The following is a 19,350-nucleotide window of genomic DNA, read 5'->3' as shown; positions in this document are numbered from 1 at the left end:
TTCATATTTTATTTTTTAAATTAAATTTTCTAATGTAAAATTAACTTTACTACCAGTTAAAATCAAAATTGAACAAGATTTTAATTAATATTAAGCTACGATAATACATTCAAAATTTCCAATTATAACACACCGAAATAAAAATTTTCATTTGTTTTGATCAATACATGAAATGTAACTAAAATTATCAATTTCAAAGTTCAAACTTTAGAGTTTCGGTGTAACAGCAAGAAATTATGAAACTCGAGAAGCTTCAAAAGAAAGTAAGCAATTAAATTTAATTACTTTAAGTGGTGAAGTGAAACTTGTGCGTGCCGTCGGGGATAGCTTCGGTGTTATATGCTAAAATGTTTTGTTTAGCTTATGTTTTTTGTTTTGCTTTTTATTTCTTAATGTTTACGAAGCTATATTTACTTATTTATTTTTTTTTTTAAATTGTTATCGAATAAGATATAATATTGTGTTAATTTAGCTATATCTAAATTTTATATTTTTTTTACTAGTCACTACCATTGCTATATTTATGAGTTTTATTTTTTTAATTCAATATATACTATTTCTCCCGATTTCACAAATTTTTCCGGATTTACAGACATAAATCCTTTTCCAATCCATCTAATACGGAATTTTACATTTTCACTCCAATCCGATCATAGTATTCCACAGACCATTTTTTCACTGATCAGATTTTTGCGGATGGGCTACTTTGACCACCTCTAATTGGATTCTGAACACCCCTAGCTGGTGGTTTACAAGTGGGAATCTAAGGTTATTTGAAGCTACAAGACCCAATTTCAACGGACTTACCTAAAGGATTGCTTTTATACAACACAATTTCTCCCGTATACTGAAACTATTATTTTTTATTTTGCACTTGTTAATGAATAACATGTCATATAATTTCATTAATTTTTTTATTATTACATTTTAATTGGGGCTTATTCTCTAATACACTCAATATGTTATATTTTCTATTATTTGCAACAATCAATACGGATTGTCACCGACACTTGTTACTATACACCGTCGACGATATTTTTCTCTTCATTTTTTCGTCTTTTAACTTATCATTCATCTCAATAAAGCCTCCATTTCTTGGTTGATGGTTAACTATTTTTTTAATTTTTATTATTACACAATTTATCATTGGCACGATCATCATTATTGTCATATTTATAATTTTATGCATAATTATTATTATTATTATTATTTTGTAAATGACGTGGCCTACTATTTAAACTACATGCATAAAAATTAAATTAATTCTTACTTCAAATCTCAGGATTAGAGAATTTTCCCCTTTTTTCCCCCACCAATTACTTTTCCTAATTTTCCATTTCCGCCAAAGACCTCAACCCACACTTGCACGCTTCCCCCAAATTGTCTTGAACCATTACTTGCATCCACTTGGCGTTTGTTTCAATACATGTCTTCGTAACTCACGTGGCAACCATTAAATGGCTACTTTTGTCAACTTCTTTTTTCCCTCTATGTTACCGGGCCCTTACCTTCTTGTCCGGTTAAATGCAATCGACTCTGTGTCACTTCTTCAGCCGTGGGATTATATCCAATGGCTGATTCACTATAGGACAAGCGACTGGGGTACCAAACCCCTGACGCAAATTAGCTATGCCCTATTTTATACGTTATCCATTCTCTCTACTTTGTAATTAAACCAAAGCATTTAAGCTTTTGAGTTCTTTTTCTCAATATTTATAAATATTAATTATCAAAACAAATTGATTGTTTGGGCACGCCCAAGTCCAGCTTAATGAGTTAATCGTAGTCGTAGGGTTGATTTATAAACTTCAGTTCAGTTGAAAAAAAAAAAACAAAAATAGTAGGTCTTAATACATGTTCATTAAGGTAAATTTTAATTCATCTTTCTACTGAAATTATAATTTTTACTACATCCATTAAAATTGCGAAAAATCTTAATTTACCTTCTATTTTCATTCAGAAAATGAGAGGCAAATAAAGGGAGCGTTACTGAATTTTTTTTTTCTTAACTGATAATGAAAATATATTGACTTTTTTTTTGGGATAAATTAAAAATTATCTTTGTGAATTAATCCATTTTCCATCATAAATTTTGGAAAATCTTTGATTGAGTTGGCGGATTGTTGATCTCATTTAACTTAATTCTCGCCAATTACTAAGATGATTTATGATGTTTATCTATTTTTATTAGGAGAATGAGAATTTAACAAGGGTAAAATCTCGTTTAATCCTTATATTTTGAAGTTAGTGCTCGTTCAGTCCCTATATTTTAAAAAATATCTCAAAACATCCATGACATTAAATTATTAACACATTTCCTCTTACTTTTTGTTGTTTTTGGCTTAATTTTTACAATATTACCCTCTTACAATTTTTTTTGGACATTAGTAAAAAGAAAAAAATTCATTATCAATTTAATCTCAAAAAATAAAATAGAAACAAAATTAATATATGTTACTTTTTTGTAACACACTGCTGAGGAATTAATATATTAATTTTTTATTACTAATGTCCAAAAAAAAGGTAATTTAATTATTTTTACAATAAATTTTTTTTGGACACATGTAAGCTTTCACAAAAATTAATATATATTCTTTTTGTTTATATTTTATTTTTGGGGTTAAATTGATAATTTAATTTTTTTTATTAATTTTATAAAAAAATTTGTTGTAAGAGGGTAATATTGTAAAAGTAAGTAAAAAAATAAAAATTAACAGCAGAGATGTCAATAATTTAAGGGTATAAATGTTTTGAGATATTTTTAAAAATACAGAGACTAAATAAACACTAATCTTAAAATATAAAAATAAAACGAGCTTTTACCCATTTAACAATTACTTCACCCCCATTGCCCGTCGTGTAAGTGTGTGTACACAATTTCTACATTGCCAAGGTCATAGTGACTATTGGCATTTGGCACCACTCCCGTAGCGTCGTCCGGTTAATGCCCACAATTTCAACTTTCTTTATGAGGCAGTTCTATAATTGCATCATGTGGCTAGTCATTCTCTATCAAAATGAATAATATTGCTAGTGGTCGTTTTGCATATTTGTCGATATATTTATATTTTGAAATTAGAAAGAAAAAAAATAAGACAAAATAAATGTTAGGGTTGGGTAAACACAATCCAACTCAATAGACCCAATTCAACCCAATTAAATTTTAACGGGTTGAGTAGGTTTTTATGGGTTAATTGGTAATTGAGTTGGGTTGAATTAATTATAATGAACCAGTCAAACCCAACTCATATAAATAATAATAATAATAAATAAAATAAAATTCTTAATTGCAAAACCCTAAAGAGATAAATGGCTAATCTATTTTTTATCCTCTTTTTCTTCTTTTTATAAAAGAGATTATTTCATTATTGTATTTATTGCTCTAAACTCTAATTCTAAAAGGTCTTTAGGGTCTGAATTTATTGCTCTAAACTATTTCATTTTATTACAGGACATGATACTAGATAATTATCTAAAAGGTTTGAATTTGAAATTCAAAAAGAGATGCGGAAAGCCGGGAACAAAGTGTAGAAGTTCGTTGTTTTTAATTTTCATACAATTCGTTTTTCAATTTTCTTTGTTGAATACTATACCGTGAATATAATTTTCATGTTATAAAATATTTATATTTGATTTTAATAATTTTTATTTCCAGCGTCATATACCTTTGTTTATTTAATTTTTAATTTCAATTTGACCTTCAAGTTTTAATTTTAATTTTAATTGGGTTGGGTTAGATTGGATTGAATTGGGTTGAACATTTTTATTTAATCGGGTCAGTTTAATTTTATTTTAACCCATTTAGTAATAAGTTGGGTTGGGTTCTGACAATCCCTATCCAACTCAACTCATGCCCACCCCTAATAAACGTGATCGATTAATATTCACATTCATATCATTCTTTTTTGCCCTTTTCTTAAGGTATAGGAGAGCGGGCAAAGTTCCCATTATTTTCTAGCCTTTACTTCCCAAAATTTTGAACTAAAAGAAACTTGCTTATTAATACCATTCGCATCATCATTAATTGTACATAAGAAGAAAGAAAGAAAAACGGGAGAAGAGGAGAAGCATAATTGCGGACATATAACACATATTTCGTTTAGATCAAACCCTTATTGATAGAGGTGCCTTAATTTTTTTATCCCCTTATTCATAGAGGTACCCTAATTTACCTACTCATCATGATACTTAGCTTAGGCAGAAGAGAAAGAGCATTCTTCTTATGCATGGCAATTCCAAGAAGAACATCAAAGTCCAAGTCATGGCTCTTTATTCCAAGCGGCATTTCCCAATCAAATTTGTAAAGAAGATTAGCAAGTGCAAGATCCACAGTTGCGATTCCCATATTCAACCCAGGACAAATTCTTCTGCCAGCACCAAACGGTATTAATTCAAAGTGCTGCCCTTTAAAGTCAATACAGCTATCAATGAATCTCTCCGGATAAAATTCCTCCGGATTCTCCCAAGCTTCAGGGTCTCTTCCTATCGCCCATGCATTTACAAAGACACGTGTTTTAGCTGGTATTGCATACCCATCTATTACGCACTTTTGAATTGTTTCTCTTGGGATTAGTAACGGCACCGTGGGTTGCAATCTCATTGTCTCCTTCACTACCGCCTTAAGATAATGTAGTTCTTGAACATCATCTTCATTTACAAAGCCTTTGTTGCCCCCAATCAACGATCTGATTTCCAGTTGAACTTTTTTCATTGCTCTAGGATTCTTCATTAAGTAAGTCATGGCCCAAACCACAGTTGCTGCACTCGTGTCTGCTCCAGCAACGAATACGTTCTGCAAAACAAACAACATACATATATACATAGTAAATTAGTTAAAAGCAAATAAAATTATATTAAATTAATCATGCTCAGGTAGACATCAAAGGCACTTTACAGCATTATAAACCATTTTACAAGACTGTAAATTTGGATATCCTGCACAAAATTTTGAGTCTACGCCTAAGCACGAGTCTACATATAACTATTTATAAAATTATTCACCATGAGCACTGCTTTGATGTGATCCAAAGTCAAGTCAACTTTAAATCCACAATTTTTTCGTATTTGAAGTAAAACATCAATTATATCCTCCTGTTGCGCCAATTCTGATTTTGTTCTGTTTGGATCCAAATGCTCGTCCATGAGTTCCTGGTAGAATCTATCGAGTTCTTGGAAGCTATTTTGCAGGCGTTGCATCATCCCTGTGAGCTTATCAATCCAGCCTATTAAAGGAAAATAATCTGGAACAAAAAAGCTTACAAGAGTTTCATTAAGCAGGGTATGGAATCTACTTCTTCCACTTGTTGCTTTATCTTCATCATACCTCTTGCCAAAACCAATTCTACAAATAATGGTGCTGGTAAGCGACATCATTACCTCACTTACGTTTACGGGATTAGAAGCAGCAACTGATTTTGAAATCTTTTCCATCATTCTTGAAACTTCATCTTCTCTAATGGGTCGAAATTTTTTTGCCCTATTAGAGTTAAAGAGATGAATGACACAAATTTTTCTTATCTCTCTCCAATATTCATAATAGGGTGAAAACGCTAAATCAAGACCATTGTAAGATAACTTTTGTTGTGCTACTGAGGCTGGCCTGCTGCAAAATTGAAGGCCATGCGTTTTCAATATCTCTTTAGCCATTTTCACCGAGGAAACTACTAAGGATGGCGAAAACCCAAGACGCAAGGACATGAGGGGGCCATATTTTTTTGACAGTTCCCAAAATAATACGTGAGGCTTTGAGACATTAAGCTGGTGCAAGTTACCGATGAAAGGAAGGCCCCGGGGGCCTGGTGGTAATTTAGTATTATTTCTTGAGGTTATGTTCCTTTGCAAAACAAAGAAGACAAAGATTGAGAGACACAGAAGGAAGTTGATGATGATAAGTAAAGCCATTAATATGTTCTATACCCTCACCTTACCCACTACAAAGACAGAACCTCTCTTCATTTATAAGGAAACAAAATACCATATTCGGTAATATTACTAGATCAAGGCTCTGTCTTGTACTCTTGTGGATTCCTTTTCACAACAAAATAGATTTTTTGTCGTCGTCGTAGTCAACAATCAGTGATTAAATCAAGTTTTGAAAAATATTGTAATCTAAAATGTTAAAACATCTATAGAAATGTCCAAAGAAAAACCTCGAAGGTTAGTTTTTATTTGTGGTAAATACGTCGGCCAAGCAGCTTAAGTTTGTGATAGTCAAAATGTGTGGTATAAATATATTACAAGAAAAAATATTTTTTTATGACTGCTGAATACAATTAAAACAAGTGTTCATCAGTCGCTGGTAATCGCTAATACTCAGGTTGAAATGCACGTTTTCCAATCGGTCGCTGTAAATATGCTTATTTCGGGCGAAATTGACAATCATAAAAATATAAATATAGATTTAAAATTAATGTGGACATGCGACTAATGACTCATTTTCATGACTAATTTAAGTAGTAAAAAAGAGAATCCTCGATTGCGGTTGTACTTGCAATATCAATTTCAACTAACTAATTACTCTTAAAATACACTATTTTCTCGGGGTAAAAACGGTTGAAAAAAACAAATCGAAAAAATATTTGTTCTAATTGGTTGTGCAATTAAAAATATGTTATTTTAGTTTGAAAAAATTATATTTCTAACTAAATTTTAGTATTTTGAAGAAGATGATTATTGAAACTCATTTTATTCTACTTCATCGTTAAAATCATCATTTTATTAATCGCCTCTCAGAAAAAGATCAATGAATTAATTGACAAATATATGGCTCAAATTGATTTTATTAATTGCCTATTGGAAAAAAGAAAAATCAATGGATTAGTGGACAAGTATTCTTTCGTAAATACTTTCGACAAATACATGTGCAACTTAAACAATAGTGGACAAATATTCTTTCGTAAATAATTTCAACAAATACATGTACAACTTAAATAATAGTGGACAAATATTCTTTTATAAATAATTTCAACAAATACATGTGCACCTTGAATAAAATACAAATCCTACACGACGTTACTACAATGACTTAAAGCTGCATGATGCTACTACACTGACTTAATGTTGTTAAAAGATAAAATAAATATGTATTAGTCATTGAATTTTTGATAAATACTTAAATAAAATATAATACATTAAAAGCTACACGGCACTTTTGCAATGATATTTTGGTGTTGATAAAAGATATATAGAATTAATGTGGACTGAGCTATTGAATCTTTATGAAAGTTGAATATCATAATTTTTTTCTTCTTAGACTCTTGATTCATTGCATAACAATATAAAAAAAAAATTAACATACAACTAAATTAATAGAAAGAATGTTCTTCTTTCTTATGCATGGCAAGTCCAGGCCGAACATCTAAGTCATGGCTCTTCATTCCAGGCGGCATTTCCCAATCAAATTTGTAAAGAAGATTAGCAAGTGCAAGATCCACATTTGAATTTCCATATTCAAATCAAGACAAATTCTTCTGCCAACACTAAATGGTATTAACTCAAAGTGTTGCTCTTTAAAGTCAATACAACTATAAACAAATCCCTCCGGGATAAACTTCCTCAGGATTCTGCCAAGTTTCAGGATCTCGTCCTATCGCCCACCTAATTACAAAAACATGTGTTTTAGCTTGTATTTCATACCATTCTATTATACAATTCTCAATTGTTTCTCTTGGGGGTAGTAACGACTCTGTGGGTTGCAATCTTATCGTCTCCTTCACTACTGCCTTAAGATAATGTAGTTCTTGAACGTCATTTTCATTTACAAAGCCTTTGTTGCCCCCAATCAACGATCTAATTTCCATTTGAACTTTTTTCATTGCTCTAGGATTATTCATTAGGTAGGTCATGGACCAAACCATAGTTGCTGCACTTGTGTTTGTTCCAACAGCAAATACGTTTTGCAAAGCATGAAACATGCATATATACATATTAAATTAGTTAAAGTAATAAAATTATATTAAATTAATAATGCTTATGTGGGAACGTCAAAGAGAGCTTTATGTTGCGGAAGTGCGAGGTTGAGTAATTACCAATATTACGATGAATGTAACTTTTGGAGAAATATAAATGTGATAAACAAGTACAAAGAAAATATAACACAATAATTTACGTGGTTCGGCGTAATGCCTACATCCACGGGCAAAGACTGGAAGATAATTTTAGTAATAATGAGAATTTACAAAAGTGGAAAAAACTCACAAAACCCACAACTCCAATACACCTAAATGGAACCTCACTAGAACACTCAAGTGGAAGCTCTCTCAAATTCTCTCAAAGAGCTCACTTGCAATTGCTCTCTACTTCTCACAAATTGGGATGCTTTACAAATTCATTCTACTCCTCTATTTATAGGCAAAGCTTACAATATGAATGCATGAAAAAAAAACTTTGGCCATTTTCAATTTTAATGGCTTTGGTGTGACTTTTGATGAAGAGATCATGCTAGCACATGCAATTGGATCACGCTAGTTGAACATTGGTGTGCTTGAAATTTGCATGCTAGCTGGCTCATGCAAGCATGCTTGACTTTTCAATAATTCTCCACCTCGGTAAAAATTTAGTAAATCTGAGCTGACTATCAATAAACCATCCTCTAGTCTCTGTCTTCTCTGACTATTTTCAAACTTGTAAGCTATTGATCAAGTTTTGACAATGTTCAAACTTGATCGTCATCACCACCTTAATCAACATATCTACGGGATTCTCTACAATTTTGATTTTCTGAAGAAAAATATTCCCCTCATCAACAATTTCCCGCACAAAATGAAAACGTACGTCGATGTGCTTCGTATGCGCATGATAAATTTGGTGTTTTTGTTAAATGAATAGTACTTTAATTGTCACAATACACATTAATGTGCTCTTGTGCAAATCCCAAGTTTTCAAGCAAGCCTTGTGATAAGATAACTCATCACAATGAGACAAAGTTGGCAAGCAAGATAACTACGGGCTCCATGCATAGCAGCAAAGAATCACTAGAATACAACATTAAAACCATTGAAGCAAATTTAGCAATATACTCAGTCGTGACTAGAGGAATCCAACTATCAAGATTGAGTCATCATGATTAATTGAGTATTATTTACTAACAGCTAGAATATCTCTAGCCAACTGTTATTATATATATTAGGAAAGCATTCTTTTAATAAGCCACAAATTTATCTTTGTAATGGCTTGTCAAAGTTGTATATATATGAGTCATATTCTTGTAATTCAAAATATAAGAAAGAATAATATATTCTTCTGTCCTTTCAATATTAATCTTTACTTTGTAACCAAATAGCCTCTTTAACAGTCTCTGTAATCGCCATATACTCAGCCTTTGTTGTCGACAGTGCAACTGTAGACTATAGTGTAGACTTTCAACTTATTGGCCCTCTAGCAAAAGTAAATACATATCCGGTGGTTGGCCGTCATTTGTCCAAATCACCAGCATAATAAGAATCAACGTACCCAATCACACCTTGACCAAGTGTATCGTCTTTCTCAAACAGTAAACCAATATTCACGGTCTTCTGAATGTACCGTAAAATCCATTTCACAGCTTGCCAATGTCCTTTACCAGGATTATGCATGTACTTGCTAACTATACCAATTGCATGTGAAATGTCAGGCCTTGTACACACTATTGCATACATCAAGCTACCCAATGCATTTGAATACGAAACTTGTAACGTGTATTCTCATTCTGCATCTGTCGAAGGAGATAGTTGTGTAGAAAGCTTGAAATGAGAAGCCAATGGGGTACTCACAAGTTTTGTCTGCTTAGTTATGCCAACCTGTTGTAGTACCTTCTTCAAATATTACTTTTGTGTCAAGCTTACTTTGCCACGAGCTCTATCTTTGCATATCTTCATGCCAAGAATCTTCTTAACTTCATCTAGATCTTTTATTTCAAATTCTTGATTCAGTTGAGTCTGTAACTTCTCAATCTCATCTTTACTCTTAGATGCTATTAGCATATCATCGACATACAATAACAAAAAAATAAAAGATCATTCTTATAGCTTGCGAAAATACACACAATGATCAAATTTATTTCTTGTATACATTTGCCCTTTAATAAATCGATCAAATCGCTTATACCACTGTCTCGGAGATTGTTTCAATCTATAAAGTGACTTTGTCAATTTGCAAACCCAATTTTCTCTTCTAGCAACCTTGAATCTATCTGGCTGAGTCATGTAGATTTCATCTTCCAAATCATCGTGTAAAAATGTAGTTTTTACATCAAGTTGAACTAGTTCAAGATTAAATTGTGCAACCATGGCTAGCAAAATTCAAATAGATGAGTATTTCACAACTAGAAGAAATACGTCATTGTAGTCTATTCCTTCCTTCTGAACGTAACCCTTCGCTACCAATTTAGCCTTATAGTGAATTTCATTTTTACAAAGAAATTCTTCATTTTTTGTATATACCCATTTGCTGCCTTCTTTTCCTTGGATAGTTTAACTAACTCTTAAGTTTCATTTTTGTGAAGAGACTGCATTTATTCGTTCATTACTCTCTTCCATTGTATATTTTCTGGGTTACTTACAGTTTCTCTGTAGGTGGAAGGAACATTGTCATCTACAATTGGAAGTGCATAGGCCACCATATTAACAAATCGAGCAGGTCTGCGAATCTCTCTATATGGCCTTCGACATGCAATTAAATCTTGTCGTTGTAAAGGTTCCTAGGTCATAACCTCTTCATCATCTTCCGTCGATGGAAAATCACTATCCGTCACATCGACACCAGTTGGATCAGCTTTAACTTTTTCAAACTCCACTTATTGGAAAACGCTACTGGTCTTATCATTCTCTTGAGAATCTTTTTATTTCAACATGGCTGATTCATTAAAAGTTACATCTCTGCTGAAAATAATCTTTTTCATACTAGGACATCAAAGACGATATCCTTTAACTCCACCAGTTATTCACATGAACAATGTTTTCTTTGTTCTTAGGTCTAACTTATTCTTTTACATGATATAAGCAGTGGAACAAAAAATATGTAAATAATTATAATCAGTAGCAGGATTACAAGTCCACATCTCTATGGTTGTTTTGCCCTCAATTGTAGTTGATGAAAAACGGTTGATTAGATGGCACGCATATATAATTGCCTCAGCCTAAAATTTTTTGCCCAATCCAGCATTGGACAATAAACACCGAACTTTCTCCAGTATTATCTGGTCCATGCGTTTTGCCACCCCATTCTGTTGTGGTGTATCTCGAACAGTGAAGTGTCGAACAATGCCCTCATCTTGGCATATTTGTATAAATGGATCATTCTTATACTCACAACCATTATATGAACGAAATCGTTTGACCTTTCGACCAATCTGAGTCTTGACCATCTTCTTCCATTTTATAAATGTGCCTAAAACTTCATTTTTATTCGTAATCAAATACACCCACACTTTTCTTGAATAATCATCAACAAAAGTAACAAAATAGTGCATACCTCCCAAAGAAGTTGTTTTGGTAAGTCCCCATACATCACTGTGAATTTAGTCTAGAATCCATTTTGTATCGTGAATTGCTGAAACAAACATTACCATTGTCTGTTTGTCCAAAATACAATGTTCACAAAATTCTAATTTTCAAGAATTTGCACATTTCAATAAGCCTTGCTTCACTAGAGTCTGCAAAGATTTTCCACCAGCATGTCCCAAAAGCATATGCCAGAACTTGGTTGCTTCTGAATCTGCATCTCTTCCAAAAGTTGTTGATTCTGATCTAATAATTGTATTCTCTTGAAAATAGTACAAGTTATTTCTTATTGTTTCTTTCATCATCGTTAGTGCGCCAACTACTACCTTCAATAATCTATCTCTCAGAGTGATTGTGAGCCTTTTAGATTTTAGGACTCCTAATGAGATGAGATTTTTCTTCAAACTTGGTACGTAGCGAACATCTGTCAAGACTTTGATTGAACCGTCACGATTTTTTAATTGAATTGTACCTGGTCCCAAGGTTTTACAGGCATTGTCATTGCCTATAAAAACAATTCCACCCTCCAGCTCCTTGAAGCTAGAAAACTAACCCTTGTTAGGACATTTATGATAAGTACAACCCAAATACAAAAACCACTCATCTGAGTAACATGTCAACATTATGCCAACCAGACTAAAGTCTAACTCCCCATCATGCTTTGCTACACATGCATCAGAAGAAGCCTTGTCTTTTTGTAACTCAGGACAATTCTTTTTCCAATGCCCTTTCTCGCGACAAAAAGCACAATCATCTTTGACAGGTCTCCCTTTAGACTTGCTTCTTTTTCCAAGTTTGCAGCCTTCTGAACGACCTATAGCTATCAATGCTTCTACAACTGTATCTCTATGATCTTTTCTATCTTTCTTTCTAATCTTAGAGTTGTACAATGCACTGCATATAATATTGAATGTGACACTATCTTTCCCATAAAGCAAATTAGTGGTGAGATGATTATATTCATCAGGAAGGGAATTACAAAACAACAATGTCTTATCTTCATTTTCAAATTTCTCATCCAAATTTATTAAATTTGCCAATATTTTGTTGAATGAATTTACATGGTTATTCATCGACATGTCAGGTGTATATGTGAATTGATAGAGTTTCTTCTTCATATAAAGCCTATTTTCAAGGCTTTTCTTTATATTTTTTTCTTCATATACTTTTCTTCCAATGTCTCCCACAATTTCTTTGCCGATGTCTCCCTTATAACAAAGTATTTATGATCTTCAACCAAACATAGGTGAATAGTACCACATGTCTGTTTATTGATCTTTATCCACTCCTTATCATCCATCATGTTAGGCTTTTCTTCAAGAGTAACGTCCAACTCTTACTGACATAAGACATCCAACACCTCACATTATCATATACCAAAATTATTGGTACCATCGAATTTCTCCACTTCAAACTTTGCATTAGTCACAGTAGTCCTTGTTGATGAAGACGACAATGATGCCTCTGCCATCCTTTTTATCTCAAATAATCAGTTTCTTCAACAACTATTTACACTTGAAAAATAGCCTTTATGATATTTATTTCGCATGAATAAATGCACCATGCAAGTTCCTAGGAGAATGGAGGGGTCACAACGGTCCCACTTAAAACCCAGACTCTTTAAGCTTTTATCGTCTTGTTGATAGAACTTTCCTAGACATGCAAAAATACACACTACTTTCAATAGATTGTCTCCCAAGTATAAATGGCCATCTCCACCATATCAATGAGCAATACCATATACGTAAACAATACCGTATATGTGAACAGTTATGTATACGTGAACAATGTCGTATACCCCAAGCACGAATCTTCTGCTCTGATATCAATTGTTGCGGAAGTGCGAGGTTGAGCAATTACCAATATTTACGATGAATGTAACTTTTGGAAAAATATAAATTTGACAAACAAATACAAAGAAAATATAACACAATAATTTACATGGTTCGGTGTAATGCTTACGTCCACAGGCAAAGACTGGAAGATAATTTTACTAACAATGAGAATTGACAAACGTGGGAAAAACTCACAAAACCCACAACCCCAATACACTTAAATGGAACCTCAGTAGAACACTCAAGTGAAAGCTCTCTCAAATTCTCTCAAAGAGCTCACTTGCAATTGCTCTCTACTTCTTATAAATTGGGATGCTTTACAAATGCATTCTACTCCTTTATTTATAGGCAAAGCTTACAATATAAATGCATGAAAAAAAAACTTTGGCCATTTTCAATTTTAATGGATTTGGTGTGACTTTTGATGAAGAGATCATGCTAGCACATGCAATTGGATCACGCTAGCTGAACATTGGTGTGCTTGAAATTTGCATGCTAGCTGGCTCATGCAAGCATGCTTGACTTTTCAACAATTCTCTGCCTTAACGAAAATTTAGTAAATCTGAGCCGACTATCAACAAACCATCCTCCAGTCTCTGTCTTCTCTGACTATTTTCAAACTTGTAAGATATTGATCAAGTTTAGACAATACTCAAACTTGATCGTCGTCACCACCTTAGTCAACATATCTGCAAGATTTTCTACAGTCTTGATTACAAAATGCTGCTTATGTGTTGGAATGTAAGACATTACGATAATATTACTTCGCACTACCTTAAACTACAATAAGTACTTATTACAGAATTTTGTGAAATGAAACCACTATGCTTAGAAAGAACGAATGAAATATTGCAGTAACCAAGATCGAAACTAAAACCAACATTCTGCAGACTAAAAGAACGTTGAGGCGAAAAAAAAAAGTTCAAAGATATCTGACAAGCCAATTATCAATGAAGGAAAGGAAAACAATATGAAATTGCTCATGCATCATTTATGATGAGATTTGATACAATAAATTAACTCTATATACAATCACATAATAAAATAGTAAACGATTAAGGATGTACTTTAGATTGAGGTTGGGTAGTTATAGTACTAAAGTGTTTTATAAACATTAACTTATGTAGTTTAGAAATTAAGTTGATTTGATTTTACTTTTATATGATGAAAATCTATTATATCTTTATTAATTTTATTAAAATTATTATTTTAAAATTATATTTACCATATACTATTAACTTTTATTTTATAAGTATATTTTTTTTCTAAATTTTTAAATTACAGCACCTCAATAGTCTATGTTATTGAAGCAAATAATTTTATCTTAGTAGACAATAACGAAGCAAATAATTTTTTCTTAGTAGACAATAACTAAACTAACCAGTGGAAATAGTAAAATATGAGCTCACCAAAATCATTGAAGAAAAGTACATAAAGAGTACCCAGAAACAAAACTAAAGTGAAAATATAATAAATTAAAGAGAAATTCATAAGATATAAAGTACAATACTAACCGAAAAATTTAAAATTGCTTTCAAGTTTTGGCTGTTGGCTCAGTTGATCTTCGGAATTAAGTGTGTGTATACACATACACGCACCAAGAAAAAGGACAGCATATGTCAATTACATCTCCTTCTTGCACAAGTTATGAAGTGGGCTTTTGAATTTTCTTTTCTTGCTTTGGGAAAGGCATCTCCTTGGTGGCAAGCAGACCCCACTTTAATGTGAAATGTTGGCCCTCTAACCAACGGTTTAAAAACAAAAAAACGCACTGATACGCATACAAAATGCTAAATAAATCTTAACAAAAATACATCCAACTAGTGGATCCCAAGTGCTTCAAGCATGTCACTAGATTAACTTTGAGAGACAGGTCTTACAAATAAAATCAAACTTTCTTGTATCTGGATGTTGATATTTATTCCACACATGAATATAAAACACTTTACACAGGAACTGCCAAACTTATACCAAATATAAATATTACAGAGGACGGGGGTAAAAAGCCGGGGTGAAAATAGGACAAAATTTGAGGTTCAGGAGATTGAGAAACTCACGCAACAAACTGTTACAAGTCCATACATTTTAGCAAAAACATTTTACCATTGGATACGAACATGCTCTTATTCTTGCATTTACATCATTCTACATCTTCAACTGCAGGATGCACACAAATGCAAATATGAATAGAGTATGGGAGAGCTTGCAATTTGTTGTTTATGTCAAAAGTTATGACTCCCATGACAAGAAATTGTCCCATATTAACTTTAAGTTGTCTTTAAACCCACTGTAGATAGAATCAGTATCAATCTTCCTTTCCTGACGATTAAAAGAAAAAGTAATAAGCACATGTTAATGAAAGACAAAAGATATCAAATACAACACTAATTTTGTATGAGCATGGAGACAAAGCCATACGGAATAGTGTGCAGTAACAATCATGAAACAGATTTATATAGATTAACCGATAAATTTTATGTTTCAAAACACTACTCCTGGGATTGAATCAATAAGTAGTCTTCCATCCAATAGTGATTGTAAAACAGAAGTGCAAGACACATATACAAGTCATAAGCTGGAAGCTCAGCTTTGAAATCAAATTTGGTAAAAAGTCATTCGTTACATATGATAGAATAAATAAGCTAACACAGTGGAGCAACTGTATAACTACTAAAAGGTAAAAAGAGTTCATGAAGATTATCTATTATAATATTGCTGTCTCATCGTCAAAATATTCTCTGTCAAACATTTTTTTTTTTTTGGGGTAAATAAATCTCTAAGAAACTACCCGTCTAATAGTAAAAATTGAAAATTATAATTACAGCTCAAGACACAAGTATAATAAGGAGTGTATGAAGACAAAATATGCATCAACATTGTGACATAACAGCAAGAATTTCAAGCTCCACGTAATCATAGACAAAGATAGTAGGTTATGTGATAACAGTTAAAGCAAAAAGCAGCAAGTACCTGAATCTCTGAAACTAGTCTTCTCAACTTTAGATTAATCTCAATCGTAGCTTCCCCAGTTCCAGTCTTGAAAATAAATCGATCAACATTTCTTACCTTAAGCTTTAGTGATGGGCTTTTATATGATTTAAATTCATTGTGCCAAACCCCAACAATTGTGTAATCCCCTGAATATGACTTTCCCATGGGCTATCTTAACCCACCCTTGACTTCCGGATCCGGAATGGCCGAATTAATCAGAATTCTAATGCTGTTCATTTTATCATCCTGAAAATTCAAAAATTTCAGTTTGATCATAAAATTCATTTGCTGGGACTACTCATAGACACACACCGCCCCCCCCCCCCCCCCCCCCCCCCCCCCCCCCCCCCCCCGGGGCGCCAACACCAAAAAAAAAAGCTTATATTTAACTTTTGTTTTAAGCCTACATAACGGTAACTGATTTTGGAAATCTAATAATTTATTTGTTATTCTATTTTTACCATTTGTAAAGTTTCAGTTTTGAAGAAAAGGATCATGCATGCTAATGTTTAACCGTTTTAAGCTTGTCGTGTGTGCGTATGTGTGTGTGTGTGTATATATATATATATAATTTTTCTCAACCCCTTGAAAGTAAACTTTCTATGATAAAACAAAAGCTATAAGTTTAATATTTCTTTATTTCCCCTGGTCTTGAATTTTTCTTCCTCATTCTGTAATGATGATGATTCTAACAAGCAAATGACCAAAAAAATAAAAAGGGGAAAAAAGAAGGCCTAACTTAAAAGTCCAGCTAAAACATGCAGAGAGTAGCAGATTGACTTACCGAGAGATCAGATTTTTATAACATGTCTGCTACCATGTGACGAACAGAGTTCAATTCATCTCCTGGTTTGCTTGTTTTCATTCTCTATGTGGTTGCAAGAAAAATGTTCATATTCAAGATGAGACTCCACACACGACAACAATAAATAAACAAAAAATAGATATATTATGACTGTATGGGACATAATGTGGCGCTTTAAAAGACAAAATTAGTAAAATGACTACTACGAGGTACATGATAATTCTGGTCTTCCGGATGTTACTACACTAAAATAAAAAAAGATTATAGAGATCTAAATCCCATGATGCTGAAAAAAATTCCTAATTATTGGCATATTCACTTTGGTCTACAATAAGCAGAGGTTTTTTGTATTACATAGTTACATCTGTAATCTTATGCATAGTTTGTTGGATTAGACATTCAATTACAAGTTAACTATTAATTTAATTTAATTTTTAATTGGTTTATAATAAATAGCTACTGGAGCTTTTGATCTTCTTTAACAGTACATTTGCACGCAATTTGTCGTGTGCCATCAGACAACTACACAAGAAAAAGAAGGGGGGGGGGGGGGGAGGAGAATCAATGGCTAATTAAGTGAAAGATAAAAGAAACTTGGTCATGACTACTAAAGTATTTAGCACGACTGCAGGAGAACTACCTTGACATGGTATATATCCTTGTTCTCTACAAAACCAACCCCAATTTTTGGCACAACTTCATTTACAATTTTTTCCATGTATGTAGGAGGGACACCAGTGTAAAAGCATCTCCTCAGTGGGCTCAAAGCAGATTCAGCAACCTGACCTTCTTTCTCATTTTCTAAGCTCAGTCTGTCACTCCTTCATTAAGACGAATAATATAATAATTATTTCTTTGAGGCGCTTCTAATATGAGAACTAGTAGAAGCTTCAAAGATGTGATAGAAGAATGGAAATATATGATACAAAGATGTAAGAAATAGGTGAAGCAGTGGTATACTTTGTTGTCCCAATGAAATATCAAACAACAAAACTTGGCTACGGCAACAGATTAATTTGTTTCTTGCACCGGAAATCAAGCAATACTAAGACAATGGATAAATTTGTTTCCACCAGGAACAATTGAAATGTCCTACGCAAAGCCAAAGCCAAATTCTAGATGCCATGAAAGCTTCTATGAGATACAAGTCTGAAAGAAGTGCATGCACTATAAATTGCCATTTTCTTTTTCCTTCTTTCTACAAATCTTTTCCTCTTTGGCTTTTAAAAGCAATTTTAACTTTTCTCCCTGGTTTAGAGATCCGATTTACAGTCATCTACAGCTGGTGGTAGGGTTAATTTCAAAGTCCAAAGAAAAGGAATGACCTAATAAAAAGTTCAAGCTGTTACAGCAATATGGAACCAGATCACATACTCACGGAAAAGATGATGGCCAAATCTAGCAACCATTGTTGGCTTTTCCTCCATTTCGTTCTTGACAATATTACAAGCACTCAATACATCTGGCCATACATTTTCTGCTATCGATTCCCACGGGCTTCTTGACGTATTCCCACATAATTTATCGTTATCTACCAACTCAAAATCCAAATGTCAATATAACTAAAGTTACCACCGGATATAAATAAAGAAAGAAAGTAGAACATATTTGAGATAAAATTACAAATGCAGATCAGTAACCTCGAGCCAGATTAATGGTCGTCGATCTTTTATGCTCAACAGGGTCGTCTGAAAACTCCACAAAGCGGACAGAAGGAGTGCTGCTATCATTATCCAAGCCACATATGAAGAACCTGTGTATGGCAGGGTCTGCATACACGATCTTTCCACTCATGTCTGCATTATGCTTGGATGATCCCAAGTTTAATTTTCTGTTGAATTTAGGCACAATCATCTCTGGAACTGGAGATGGCCTCTGGGGGTCCTTCGTATGCCTCATATGTGGAGGGATGTAAGCCATTATGATAATATTAAGTTCACTCTACCTTAAAACCACACTAAGAATAATAAGTATTTACAGAATTTTATGAATTGAAATCACTGTTGCAGTATTGCCCGCTAAACAAGCAACAAAAATACTTAGGAAAAGGGAATGAAACATTTCAGTAACCCAAGATCAGGACTAAAACAAACATTCTCTAGATTAAAAGAAATTTGAAAAAAGATAAAAGTAAATGATACCGTACAGGCCAACTGTGAAAGAAGAAAAAGTAAATAAATGAAATTACTCGAGAATCATTTATGATAACATTTGTTACAATAAATCAGCTGTATATAAACTG

General features: G+C 32.9%; 4 protein-coding genes across 5 annotated transcripts in view; all 4 read right to left on the bottom strand.

Moving 5' to 3' along the window:
* Positions 1–19,350, bottom strand: part of LOC127901305 (cytochrome P450 83B1-like) — a 41,392-nt gene that overhangs the window by 8,776 nt on the left and 13,266 nt on the right. The gene's annotated exons all lie outside the window — the stretch shown is intronic.
* Positions 3,983–5,939, bottom strand: LOC107177193 (6,7,8-trihydroxycoumarin synthase-like). Of its 2 annotated transcripts, none has more exons than XM_052438374.1 (2): positions 5,002–5,939; positions 3,983–4,792 (listed from the first exon to the last, which is right to left on the bottom strand). In XM_052438374.1, exons 1-2 carry the CDS (start codon positions 5,899–5,901, stop codon positions 4,169–4,171), a joined length of 1,524 nt encoding a protein of 507 aa, XP_052294334.1. In that variant the 5' UTR covers positions 5,902–5,939; the 3' UTR covers positions 3,983–4,168. The 2 variants fall into 2 exon arrangements, with proteins under 2 accessions (XP_052294334.1, XP_052294336.1); XM_052438376.1 differs by having other exon boundaries at positions 5,260–5,939.
* The window catches only part of LOC102623171 (uncharacterized), a 50,983-nt gene continuing 46,746 nt past the window's right edge, over positions 15,114–19,350 (bottom strand). The window contains exons 8-9 of the mRNA XM_052438385.1: positions 16,283–16,378; positions 15,114–15,631 (exon numbers count right to left, since the gene is read on the bottom strand). Coding sequence (XP_052294345.1) covers positions 15,542–15,631; positions 16,283–16,378 — 186 coding nt within the window. The 3' untranslated portion in view covers positions 15,114–15,541. The remainder of the gene's footprint in view (positions 15,632–16,282; positions 16,379–19,350) is intronic.
* On the bottom strand, positions 17,334–19,043 carry LOC102630746 (uncharacterized). Its single transcript, XM_052438387.1, has 4 exons — positions 18,749–19,043; positions 18,483–18,639; positions 17,749–17,929; positions 17,334–17,630 (listed from the first exon to the last, which is right to left on the bottom strand). Exons 1-4 carry the CDS (start codon positions 19,026–19,028, stop codon positions 17,565–17,567), a joined length of 684 nt encoding a protein of 227 aa, XP_052294347.1. The 5' UTR covers positions 19,029–19,043; the 3' UTR covers positions 17,334–17,564.

The sequence above is a fragment of the Citrus sinensis genome, chromosome 3 (assembly GCF_022201045.2).
Source record: "Citrus sinensis cultivar Valencia sweet orange chromosome 3, DVS_A1.0, whole genome shotgun sequence".
In the NCBI taxonomy this organism is placed as follows: Eukaryota; Viridiplantae; Streptophyta; class Magnoliopsida; order Sapindales; family Rutaceae; genus Citrus; species Citrus sinensis.
Note: the sequence above shows the minus strand (reverse complement) of the source record. Positions and strands in the feature narration are given on the sequence as shown.

Coding starts and splice junctions, on each gene's coding strand:
- LOC102630746 (XM_052438387.1), bottom strand. CDS start 19,028: ATGGCTTACATCCCTCCACATATGAGGCATACGAAGGACCCCCAGAGG. Junction 18,640..18,748: donor GACCATTAATCTGGCTCGAG/GTTACTGATCTG, acceptor TTGAGTTGGTAG/ATAACGATAAATTATGTGGG. Junction 17,930..18,482: donor GGCCATCATCTTTTCCGTGA/GTATGTGATCTG, acceptor GTCTTAATGAAG/GAGTGACAGACTGAGCTTAG.
- LOC107177193 (XM_052438374.1), bottom strand. CDS start 5,901: ATGGCTTTACTTATCATCATCAACTTCCTTCTGTGTCTCTCAATCTTT. Junction 4,793..5,001: donor ACATCAAAGCAGTGCTCATG/GTGAATAATTTT, acceptor TTTGTTTTGCAG/AACGTATTCGTTGCTGGAGC.